The 13,501-nt window shown below is 38.2% G+C and overlaps 1 protein-coding gene across 1 annotated transcript in view; it reads left to right on the top strand.

The window, feature by feature from the left end:
• Positions 1-5,425, top strand: part of LOC123371784 — a 28,049-nt gene extending 22,624 nt beyond the window's left edge. The window contains 2 exon segments of the mRNA XM_045019659.1: positions 3,175-3,188; positions 5,281-5,425. Coding sequence (XP_044875594.1) covers positions 3,175-3,188; positions 5,281-5,425 — 159 coding nt within the window.
• The last annotated feature ends 8,076 nt before the right edge of the window (positions 5,426-13,501 follow it).

The following is a 13,501-nucleotide window of genomic DNA, read 5'->3' as shown; positions in this document are numbered from 1 at the left end:
AATTTTATTGAGTTTTAATTGGCATTTAGTTAGTGTGCAGTGTTATTAATTTCCATTTTACACCATAAAACTTGAATGTAGAGAAATAGCCATGTCATAAATCTATTCCAAAACACAAACTTTTTATCATGGCCTACTTCATGTTGTTTCTCTCATGCAGGTAGTCCCACTGACTCCAGTAGAGGTACACATTTGTCTCATTGTGTGATTATTTCCAGTTCAATTTGTTTTTTAAAGATAAACGTTATTCAATATTTATTATGTATTTATTTGGCAGAGCAGTTCAGAAAAAAAAAACCTACAAAAGGTGTCTTTTAGAAACATCCTAGCTTCACATACTGTTTGTTTAAATATATCACAAGCTGATGTTTTTTGTTTTGTTTCTTTTGGTAGGAATTGAATTCAAATATAGTCAAGCAGCCAAATTGAAAAATAACTTGTAAAATATTGTTGTGGGTTGTCATTAGCAACTTTTTACAGTGTTTTATAAAGAGTTTAAGCTCTCAGTTGGTGCTTCCCACAGAAGTGTATAGGACAAAACTGAGTGAATACATGCAAGTAATCTCACACACACACACACACAGCATGGTGTAATCAAATAGAAATACAGAATGAAATGAAATCTGTCATCTTTCGTCATCTGAATCTAAGCTGTCAGATAGTTTTCCATATATTTCCAGAACAGATAACACAATCAGAGATGCAACTAAGCTGTTTTCCTAATTTCTGAGTGGATTTCCAGTTCTTCTTATAACCTTTCCCAAAGGTGTATATCTGCTATTCTAACAGTTTCCTAACAACCACACATTTACCTCTGTCCTGCTCCTAAAGTGCCAATCCCTTATTTTCTCTAGACTCTAAATTCACTAATAGTTGCTCGTCTACATATATAACTGTCACGCGAGCTACACAGAAGAAAGATTGCTATGCTTCTTGACTCAAGGACACTGTTACCCATTTTTGACCCGAGCAGCTAGTTAAAGTGTTGGTCCTGGGGATGATCGACTTGAGACTAGAAACTGGTGATGAGTCTGGTATTTTCTTTGAAGCTGTCCTGTTTATTTACAACTTGTACAAGGTCCTGCTTCTCCAAATACAAGATGAACCAAAAGGCAAAAAGGAGTAGTTTCTTAATTTACGGGCCCAAACTTTTCAGCCAGCACCTGTGACCCAGAACGAATCTCTAAGTTTCACTCAGAGTCCATCATGCTTACAATCTTCAGCTTGGATTTATTCAGTCTGCTGTTGTCTCAATTTCCATCATTTTTTGCGTTCTGCCTTCCTACACACACACACACACACACACCAAAACTCCTGGGCAGGTTCACATAGTCCTTTTGCCAGTGAAATTACTAGGCAGCAGGTTTAAAACAAATAAAGGAAGTAATTGTTCACACAACACACAGTTGGAACTTGTTGCCAAGTGATGTTGTGAAGGCCAAAAATAACTATTTTTTAAAAGATAAGTTCATGGAGGATAGCTCCCTCAATGACTATTAGCCAAGATTGTCAGGGATGCATCCCTATGATTTAGGTGTCGCTAAACCTCAGACTGCTACATGCTGAGACTGGATGACAAGGGATGGATCACTTGATTGTCTTGTTCTGTTCATTCATTCTGAAGCATCTGGCACTGGCCACTGTCAGAAGACAGGTTACTGGTTAGATGGACCATTAGGTTGACCCAGTATGGCTGGTCTTACATTCTTTAGGTGGAGGATTGTTATTAATTAATCCTTACAGTCATGTTATTCAAAGGGTACATTCACACCCATTAATCCCAACCAGGTTTTAATTCAACTCATAACAAGGTTTTACCCAGCTCATAGCATTATTCATGCACTCTAACATTATTGTCCCAGTACGGATCAAGAGGCACCCAAATACTAATTGTCTTCTAGGCAGTGGTTTAAATGGGGACTAGTCCAGTGCTCCATCACCACTGTAGCAGGAGCTGCAGGAGGAATTCTGCCTCAGATTTCTAAGGAGGTTATAAGGGGATCCTTTGTAATAAGTGATCAGAATCTTGAAGAAGAGAGGGAACTTCCATGAAAGCCATTGGTTTTTGTGGAGAAGGAGATTGCTATCTTGAAACCCACCCTTGTCTGGCATGGTGCATTTTCCAAAGTGACTGAAATGTAACATGGTGTCTTCTGAATCTGTAAATATGTTAAACAAAAAAAAAAACACTGAAAAGAGCTGAGAGAAGTGTTTCAGACAAACAGTTTATTAACAGAAAATTGCAGTTTCTGGTCAAAACTATTCACAAATTCAAGTTGAATGTGGTCAATTATTTCAGCCAATAATTGATTAAAAAACAGTGATTATTTCAACATTCCTAAAACAAAAAAATATTGACTTTGTTTCTCAAATTGTTTCATCTTGAAATTTATCTAGATTTATTTTAAAAGAAAACAATGGCAAAACATTCCCCCAACAAAAGAAAAAAAAAAGAGTTTTGTGCCAACTAGTTATTTGTTTGACCCAAAATGTATTTTTTTCCCCAGTTTTTCATTTGAGCAAGAAAAACTAAAACAAAAAAAAAATTCATTTTGGATTGATCTTAACAAAAATAGTTTGGCTACCAAACCAGTAAATGAATTATTTGCTCAGCTCTACAGTTTAAAGTAATAAAAAACAGTATGAAACATGTGTAACCTGGACTAGAGGCATTACTGACTAGGGCTTTTCAAGAATCCTGATGAGTATACAAGATTTCTATGTCTCCAAAATCAGAAAATTAAGATGAGAGGCGATAACCATACATGAATAATGGAAAGACTTGGCAATTTTGATGAGACAATGTAGACACTCCTTTGATTCTTCCTCTCTGGAGATCATTTGACAATTGAGCATGAGAGAGCGCTTTGGCAATCAAATAGATTAGTCTCCTGTTGACCAGAGTCAGTTTCATCATCATAGTCACCATAATATGATTGTCCTAAGGGGCTTATCACACAATTGGGTCTTTTTTTCCTGGTATTCTGCCCAGATCAGATGAGTATAAGGATACAGATAACATCACTGTCTCCATGGCTGTGTCCTGAGTAATTTTTGACATGTACGTATAGGATTTCTATTAGAACTAATCAAGAAAGCAAATTTGTACAAATCTTTCCCCAATTTTTTCCTCCAAAATTCAAAACTGTTCAAATTCAACTATTTCTTTTGTAGATCAAAAAGAGGAGGTAAGTTTCACAAAAAAAAAAATTGTCAACATTTTTCCTTATTTTTTAGTTCAAAATTTTGTGTAAAAGAGTGGGGAAATATTAACCAGTTCCAGCACCGGTAATGAAATCCTCCTTCATGCATCATTTCCACCCCACATTATTCCTCATCTCTTACATAATCACTGCTTTTTACTTCAGGAATAGCAATAGTTTGGAATAGCTAGCCAAGAGAAAGAGCTACCATTACAACCTTTGCTGTGAGGAGACTGGAAAGATTAAAGATATTCATAAGCATCTTGATTCCAGTAAAAACCTTGCATCCCACAGACTATATGGCATAAACCTTTCATGCTTTTTGAGCACACACATTGCCACACCTAGTATCTTTTCCACAACCAGCAATATTTGTCAATGTTTTAATGGTTGGTAGCCTCCATAAATGATGGATCATAATGTTATTTTGGCTCACTGTATTTATGTTTATGCTTCGACCAGGTGGGTTAGGCTTTCCATGATGAATGGACATATTTTAGTTTTTCATTTTGTGATATATCAAAGTATTGATACCGTCAGTCATTATTTTGAACTAGAGTCATACAAGAAATAGGTCCTTTCCAGTAGGTCAATGGTGAATGTCACCATTTGAATTTAAACACAATATTAAATTCATTAAAGTATTATGAAAACATCATGCCCACACTGCTGCATTCAGCAAACAGCCATTTCAGGTCTTCTGATTTTAGGAAATATGTGTTCACATCAATTCATCAAGGTGATGAGAGTTTCTATTAAGATGATGGATAGCATTTGCTAGCGCTTTTGTTTAGGAGTGTGTTTTCTGTGAGTAGGAAAAAAAAGTAAAGTATATCTTGATCTACAGCCAAAAGCTCTTTGAATCAAAACTTCAACTAGATTTATCACTCTGGAAATTTTCAGAGTTCATTGATTGCTGCACTCCTAGTGAAAAATAAACAAACAAACTTGGTATCTAACAAAGAATTTTTTGTTTCCTTCAAGTACAGCTTGATGGAGGTCAGATTTCTATTTCTTTTCTATCCTTCAGTTCAGTGTATGTATTATTCCTACATGAAATATCACAGAAGTGTTATGGATCTCAAGTATAGAAAGCTGATTCTCTAGGAACACAATCTTAAAGTCTGCATATCTTAAAACCTACATTAAAGGCAATGAATCAACATAATACATAAGTCATTGATTTAAACAGCCACATTATGTAATATTATGTGACCCTTCCTCTTGCATGTCATCACCTGCGTGACATGTCATATCTAATTTACTTGGTAAACTCCTGATCTAAAATTCCAGCTTATTTATGGTACTATTTGAAAAAAGTTTAGAATTGTACTTTTACAGAGTATTAGTTATGGCAATATATTGTACACCATTTCTGGGTCTGCTTTATATCATTACCAACTGAACCAATAACTTCATATTTCTGACAATAATATGTTTGAACAAAGATTTATAGCCTAGCCTCAGCTGGTGTAAAAGTAGCAAAGATCCATTGACTTCAGTGAAGCTACTCTGATTTGCTACCAGCTGAGGATCTAGCCTCTGAAACATATCCGCCCCTCTGAAGAAATCTACCTAAAGAAAAGCTTATGCTTATAACCTGGTCTGTTGATTAGTCCCTGTTTGAAGACATTAGTAATTTAGTCATAAGCAACTAATTAACTTCAGTAGCAACTGGGCAATTATCTGTTTCATGTGCACTGGGTACCATTAGACATATTGATATTTACACATTGTTTCAAATACTATATGAAAAACTATTGCCGCCCCAAAAAAAAACCACAGTAAATTTAATTTCTATAGATGATACATACCTATTTTTATGTCAATCATTGCCTCAAAGTTTGGTAGCACTACAGTAAGGAAGACATTCCCAATCCAATGTATCTTTGCCTTCTACATTTAGTCACCACTACTGATAAATACATTAAAAAAATGAATTTTGGGGTCTTTCAAAACAATTAGATGAAACATCCTATGAGGGAGGACATAGGATTTTATTCTACTCTACACAAACCTTCTACCTTTCTAGCAAAATATATACTATTGACAATTCTCTCACATTCTGGCTTTGTAGATGGAGTTCGTTCCAGAATCTACAGCTACCTGGTGTAATTTCTCTAGCCATTCCTCTCAATCTGTTGCCAAGCAATGAGATAGAATGCACCAGTCAGATAGAAATACAGCAGTTTAGAGTAGAAAAAAATATTGACAGCTCCTAAATATACTTCTTTTCCTTAGTGCATTTATCTCTTCATACACAAAAGTGATTTCACAAGATGTTTCTGACTCCAAATATGAACTTCAATTTTATGGGCAGCCAGTTGCTTTCCATTTCTGTTTGTTTGTTTTTCAGAAGGCAACTTTATTTCCTGAAAGTCTATCTATATATATATAATCCTAATCCAAAAATGCATTTGTTTGAAAATATTCATCTTCTTCCATTGGAATTTTTCACTAGCATGCTATTCACAGAATAGTGGTGACTATTACAAACGTAATCAGGTTGAAAGTTGGGACACTCAGCTTCCAATTAAAATATATAGAAAAATCTATTAGCTACCATTCCTGCCCTGTGGGATACTATTGTTTTTCATTAGACAGCATTGTATACAATGGATTTTTGTGGATTGCTACAGAAATGCAGAATTATTTTTATTTAATTCCTATTAGGATTTTGAAAATTATTTTTCTAGTGTAAACTGCTCTCTCATGCTGCCCACACAGAATATTTCAAATCATAGTGATGTTATTTTTCATCCTTACCTCATTTTTATACTTCAAACCTAAGTCCAAAGTTATTACTCAGGCAAAACCCGCCACTGAAATAATTTGGAATTCTTCCTAAATAAAGAGAACTAGGCCATTAATATCACACTGTGTCCAACTACTTAATACAATTTGGTATTATTTTTGTAGCTATATCGTCTAGATTGCTATAAAAATCCTCTAATTATATGCACTATTATCTAGAAAAGTTTCATTAAAATAATTTATGATCTGATTGCCTTCAACAAGAGCAGGAGCAGGCCTATATTGTAGTGGAAACTAAGAAATTATGTCTGAAACTACATTTGATAAATCAGATTGATATTTTACTAAAAATTATGTAAAAATATATATAAAAATCAGTAAAAACAAAGCTTTGCAAACACAGAGCTATGCTGTGTCATTGTTTTCTAAGCAGAACTCCCCACTGAATTTATTAGAGGATTCTGTTTCAATATCAGTGGCAAGATAGCGGCAAGAACTCCTGGGTTTCTTTAAATCTTAATATTAAATTGGTCTCTGTTATTTTAATTGGTTTCTCTCAAGCACTCAAAAATTGCTTATATTAAAAGGTCTTATAGACCAATCTTAAGTGCCTGACATGGATGTAAAGTTCTTGGAATACAAACTTGGATTAGTATCTAATAGTTCTGTTGAAACTGCCCAAATGTGAGAAGTTTATGGGAAAGGTTCTAAAGATTATTTTAAAAAGTCATCCAAATGACTCCTGGCATTGGGAATGAAGATTCTGTTGAGCTGGCATGTAAAAGAGAATTTCTTCATAGAGAACAGAGGACTAACTAGTCATCTCACCTACATCACAAATTACAAGGTTTTTTGCTGTATCCCACATACGAAAGCTAAAGGTTGATCAGTGGATTAATAAAATAAAGGATATTACTGACTTTGAGAAGTTGAGGACCAACTTCTGTGGAAAGAATAAGGACTACGAGAAACTGGATTCAATATTTTGGGACTACATCAAAACTCACCAGCATACCTGCTGCAATAGGAACCTCATTCTCTTTATCATGATTGCTAATAAGGTATCGTTGTGATGGAGCTCTGTTTATTTCCACTATTTCTGTTTGCTATCTATTGACCATCTCATCTTCAAATCAACAAAGTCTTTAAAAATAGCTTCTTAATACAGTATGCTGCAATGGAACACCTTACATGCTATTGTACATATATTGTAAAATTCAATGTGTATGTATAATATGCAGGAATGTATACACACACACACACTTGGGATTTGTGAACCATGCAGTCTTTGAGAAAGGATTTGTAAGCTGAATACGGCAGTTTTGGGTTGGAAGCAAACCCTCCCATGCATTCTTGTTGAAGGTGACGAATGCAGTATAATTGCTTATATAGTTTCTGTAGTTCCCAAGTTCTTTTGCAGGTTCAGTCTAATGTTTCATACTATTCTACATGTGTAACATATAGCTACCCAGACACTGCATATAGACAGCAAAGAATCCTGTGGCACCTTATAGACTAACAGATGTTTTGCAGCATGAGTTTTCGTGGGTGAATACCCACTTCTTCGGATGCACTTCTTGCATCCGAAGAAGTGGGTATTCACCCACGAAAGCTCATGCTGCAAAACGTCTGTTAGTCTATAAGGTGCCACAGGATTCTTTGCTGCTTCTACAGAACCAGACTAACACGGCTACCCCTCTGATACTTGCATATAGACAGAGATAATAGAAAATTCCACTGTTATTACAATTTAGGGCCTGGATTGTTAATACTAAACACATACAGTTTAGCAGAAATTATGCTATTTTTCTAATTAGCTCCAGAAGTAAGTACCACAAATCTCAGGATAAAGAAAATAAACATGTTTAATTTTGTAATATATTTGTGAAAGACACCACAAATTGAGATTAATAGCCAAAAAGTTGTGTTAGTGTTCATGCCAATGAGGGGGGGAAAAAATCAATATAACTTCAATTCATAGGCTATTTCCACTGGACTATTTGAAAGAAGTGAGCTTCTTTGTAATCTATGGAGGTTGCTGCACATCGTAAAATCCACATCTGATCTCCTTATTTCAGCTATTACATACTCATCTCTGTCATGACTAGGAGATTCTCTTAGGTACCTGACATCTCTCACATTTTGTGCTTGATTTTTTTTTTCCAAGTGCTTTGGCCATCTCTATTTAGTTATGGGGCTGGTTCTCTTAGTTTCTCTCCCTTTTCTTCCATGCACTTTGTAAACACCTCCATCTGCATGACTTAGGTTGAGTAACAGTTCCCCTTCCCCCTCCCACCAGCTTCTCACCATCTTTTCCTGGCTGCATTTCTAATCTTCCCTCACCAGCCTCTCCATTTACTCCAACTTGTCTTAGAGCTCCCCTTGCTGTTGGATGCTGTTATGATTCAGTCAATCCTCAAAGAAACTTAGCATACGATTAATGCAACATACAAATAACCATTTATAATATTTTGATGTAATTGTTCTTCCTAAGCAAAAATCACCTAGTCAACAGCTTATTTTAACACTCAGCAATGAACACTGAATAGCTGTTTTTCTATGTGTTATTCTGCAAATCTCTCTAAAGAAAGCATAATATAAAACAAAGGTTTCCTTGACTTCTTGCAAAGTCTGAAGGATCATTGCTCTTTGCTAGGAATTTCACTTCCAATATTTTTTCCTAACATAATTCTCTAAATTTTTGGGATAAAAGGATGATAGAATAATTACCATATCAAATTATTGTTCTATGTCTGTATGAGTGCCTAATATTATAAATGAGGAGCTCACTGTGTAGACTATTATAAATTCTGTTCAGCTTTTAAAGATAGAAATTTCATCTCTCAAAGAAAGCATCAATCACAATTCTTAAAATCAAGAGATTAATAAATATAGGGACTTGCAAGCTTTTAACAGTTCTTATACATTTAAAAAGTGCACAATTGCAGTTAAAGAAAGTATAATGATTAAGTTATTTCTACTGAAAAATCATGGTATCTGCACATGTCATTAGCAACACTGTCAGCAGATGAAGTCAATTATCACTACTGTTTTCAGATAGTGAATATTAAAACCAGCACCTTCTCCTTTAAAAAAAAGTGCAGGAGCTCGGATATTTCTAGTTTTAAAAGAACTGATGTTACTCGAAAGTATTACAAACCAGAATTCATGGATCTTGCTAATGTTCATCTGATTATTACTATATGCTTTTACTTTAAGTGTCTAGGGAGGTTTTAGTTTTACTAATTCCTGCCATAATACTAATTATTCCAGTAGACATTAGTGAAATTTTAAATATGATGCATCCCTTTAAACAAGAGTTAACATTAAAATTTATTTGAGTGCAACATATTAAGATTAATTTTTTTAATGGAAACTGACATAAGGTCACCTTGTTTTGATGGAGATCATTGCAGTGAAGAGAAGTTTTCAACTTGATTATTCATCTTTGAATGCTGAACCATGCAAAAAACTTGGCTGTGCTCTTATGGAAAGACCAAAAACTGAAATCCATCTCGGCGGGGGGGGGGGGGGGGGGGAGAAGGAGTAGTTGGCACCAGTGCATATAAAACACAGGACACAGGATCCATACAGAAGCTTCAAAGTACAATCTGATTAAGGATGCAATTACATTTTTTAAATAAAAGAATGGAGAGGATCTTAATGTGCTAGTTTCAAGGGGGGAGGGGGAAGGTCTCCCTTCCAATACCTCTGAGCCACTGAATTAAACACACACACACACACACACACACTAACTATAATATTTCATTCATAATCCAGGATATAACTATACACCTATGTGGTACAGATTTGCATCTGCAGCTGAAAGAAAGGTGACTTTTTATTTTTATTTTTAGTGTGTGTCTCACTGATGTCTTGTAATGCATTACAAAGACGTAAGTGCAAAAGCTCAGCAGTTTCAAGTGACCTGACCTTTCCTAATAGCAAAAAGCATCTTCATTAGAGCTGGATATGCTTGTAAAACAGCCTCATTAAAATCAACAGGACTTTTAAAATTAAGCTTTCCAGATTACTAGGATAGCACATTAGCTTTAATATAGTCAGTAAAAGTCTCTCTCTCTCTCTACACATATCTATATGAGTCAGTAGGGCCCTCAACAACATCTGTATAAATAAATCTATGGAATTATAATTATTTTGCAATGGCAAGGTTGCTTGTGATGATTTTATTACTCAAAAATTTATACTCCCATTTCTTCTTTATAAGAATGTCCTTCAGTATTTCACTCTGCACATCCCATCTCTTATCTCTTTCTCCTCTGTGGTTGAATTCTCCTCTGCTGCAGATCAGCATGCTGATATGCAGAGCTTCAGTGGATTGTTACAGGCAACAACAATCGTACATGTTATTCTATGCTGTGATTTTGACAGAACTCTTTGCATGGATCCAGCTGTCCGCAGAGATTTCATAGACAAATTTGAAGTTATCAATTGTGACCACCAAATAACTAGTAGGTTCAGGTTCAAATTTTAAGGCATGACCCCCCCCTCCCCCCCCCAAGACTGCAAGCTGGTGTGCACAGCATACTTTTTCAGACACATAAAGCTCTACGGCATTCAGGCAGGTTCTGTGACAGCACAAGGATCCAACAGCAGGACTCTTGTAGAGTTGTGACTTAAGTAAATCTAGGTCTGTGAGTGCACTCAAGTGGGGCACAAACTAAAGTACACATCCAGGTAAGCACTTATGATTTCTAAAAATATGGGCCACTTATGTTTCTGGGCTTAATACATCTACTGTTTGACCTAGTTGCCCAATACAAAAAAAATAAAATAAAATGCTTCCTTATGTAGACATCATTTACTAGACGGACTTCTGAACTTCATTGAACGTGCTCCAGTTGGGAAGACCCTGTGCACAGCAATCTAGCCTTAGAGACTACAACTCCCATATGCATTGAGGAAGGAGTGAGAGACTCTCTTCCAGGGAGAGACTCTCTTCCAGGCGGTGGACTCCATTTTGGGAGAGGAGTGAGATTGCTGCTGTGGAGCTCTGTCCATACCAGGAACTGCTGCTAGGAAGCTGAGGTGGGCTGCAGTGAAGGAACTGTGAGTAACCCCCAGCCTTGTTTGGGAAAGTACTTGCAAGGGAAGGGGCACAGCAGGAAGACTGAGTATGAGGAGAGGCAGAGTGATTTTCCCTCCAAACCAGGCTGCAGAGCTGCTGACATTTGGTGGAGCCAACTCCAGTCATCAGAGGGGTTGTGCAGCTTGTTGCCTTGGCTGGACTGATACACAGAACCAACAGAGTGCTGTCTCCAGCTGCAGATCTTCCCATGTGCCCATGCAAGCAAGTGGAGTTTACACTGTGGGGTGGGGTAAATGGTGGCAGTGTAAATGCCAGTTAAATAAGTTTCATTTATTACTGTATATTATATTTGTTAATTGATTTAATTCAGCTGCCCGTGTAGATTTAAATCTGTAGTGACATTTAATCTTAGTTTGTTAAACCCTGTTTTTTTAAGTAAAGGTGTGTAAACTCTAAGTATATTGGATGTATATTACTTATAACTGATATTTTTTAGTTACACCCAGGCCACAGATTAATTATTATTAGAATAGGTTTATTGCCAGAAGTTTCCAAGTGACCTGACTGTGTACAGGGGCCAGCCAGGTGGATATATGGCTAATTTTAAATTCCTTTAAGAGTAATGGGACTGCAGCAGAGGGGTGGATAGTGGATTCCCACCTATCCAACATCACCACTGGGATACTCATGATCTCCTTTAATGTCAACATCAGATGCCCTGGCACACAGGTGAGTGGTGCCTGCTCCCAAGTAACCCAGGGAGGAAGTATCAGAGTGGTAGCCGTGTTAGTCTGTATCCACAAAAACAATGAGGAGTCTGGCGGCACCTTAAATCTGCTAGTCTTTAAGGTGCCACCAGACTCCTCATTTTTCTGGGGGTGGGGTGGGATGTTACACTTACATTCTTTTGCTAGATATACCATAGACCAGGGGTCAGCAACCTCTGGCACGCGGCTCGTCAGGGTAAGCACCCTGGCGGGCCAGGTCAGTTTGTTTACCTGCACCGTCCGCAGGTTTGGCCAATCGCAGCTAACACTGGCTGTGGTTCGCCGTCCCAGGCCAGTGAGGGCTGCGGGAAGCAGTGCAGGCGAGGGATGTGCTGGCTGTGGCTTCCCGCTGCTCCCATTGGCTGTGGTTCGCCGTCCCAGGCCAGTGTTAGCTGCGATCAGCCAAACCTGCCAACGTGGCAGATAAACAAACTGGCCCGGCCCACCAGGGTGCTTACCCTGGCAAGCCGCGTGCCATGAAGGGTTTGGGGTGCAGACTACCCAGGTGCTGCAGTGGGGAAGAGAGGACTCCCCCCAGCCTTCTCTCACTGCAGCAACTCGGGGCTGCGGGAGCTCTGGCAGAGCTGGGCCGGGCCAAGGGAGGTGTACCTCTTCCCCAGCCACAGCAAGTCCGTGCTGAGGGAGGAGCACCTCTCCCACAGCCACAGCAGGTCCATGCTGGGGCTAGCAGGGAGGGGCATCTCTCCACTGGAGCTCTGGGCCCCTGCATGGGGCTTAACAGGCAGCTTCACAGCCCCCCATCTTAGAGGGAACTTCGCTTATCAGGTCCCCCTCAGTCTTTTCTCAAGACTAAACATGCCCAGGTTTGTTTTTTTAAAACCTTTCCTTGTAGGTCAAGTTTGAAGCATTTTAACATTTTTGTTTTTCTCCTCTGGACTCTCCAGTTTGTCCACATCTTTCCCAAAAAGGTGGTGCCCATAATTGGACACAATACTCCAGCTGAGGCCTCACCATTGCTGAGTACAGGAAAGCAATTACCTTCCTTATCTTACATTAAATACTCCTATTAATACACCCCAGAAGGATACTATCCTTTTCTCCACAACTGCATCACATGGACTCAGATTCAATTGGTGATCCACTGTAACCCCCAGATGCCTTTCAGCAATACTACCTACCCAGTTATTGCCCATTTTGTAATTGTGCATGAGATTTTTTTCATTCCCAACTGTTATATCCTTGGGGCAGCCGGTGTAGGAAGCAATCACTTGAGGCCAGAGAGCAGGCAGCTAACCAAAACCTCCATTTTATTTACATATCTACAGAGAGCTTCTCAGCCGGTTGAAACCGGTTGAGCTAACCCATAATAATCTAACTCAGTTGCCATAGCAACAAAACCATGACAACCAAATACACAACATATTCCTCCCCCCCAATAAGAACATCCCCTAAATAAAACACACACTAGACTAGAGAAGGAGGGTAGACTGCCTCCATTCCCGGCTAAACCCTGGGGATTATTTTGCCCCATAACCGTGGGTTCGCCCTAACTAAAGATCCAGCCGATGAGGAGGCCTTCTGTCTCTAGGTGGATTACGGCGAACTACTGGTGTTATTGCACCCGAAAGCACTAGGGGCTCAGGGTCCGCAGCACGAACAGGTGAGGAGGTGGTATCAGCTCGTGCTGGGCAAAGGGGTATCTCAGCTGCCGGCGGTAATGGAGGAGAACAGTCAGAAACAGGTGACTCGTGATTCGATCCCTCACC

The sequence above is a fragment of the Mauremys mutica genome, chromosome 5 (genome assembly GCF_020497125.1).
Source record: "Mauremys mutica isolate MM-2020 ecotype Southern chromosome 5, ASM2049712v1, whole genome shotgun sequence".
Taxonomy (NCBI): Eukaryota; Metazoa; Chordata; order Testudines; family Geoemydidae; genus Mauremys; species Mauremys mutica.
Note: the sequence above shows the minus strand (reverse complement) of the source record. Positions and strands in the feature narration are given on the sequence as shown.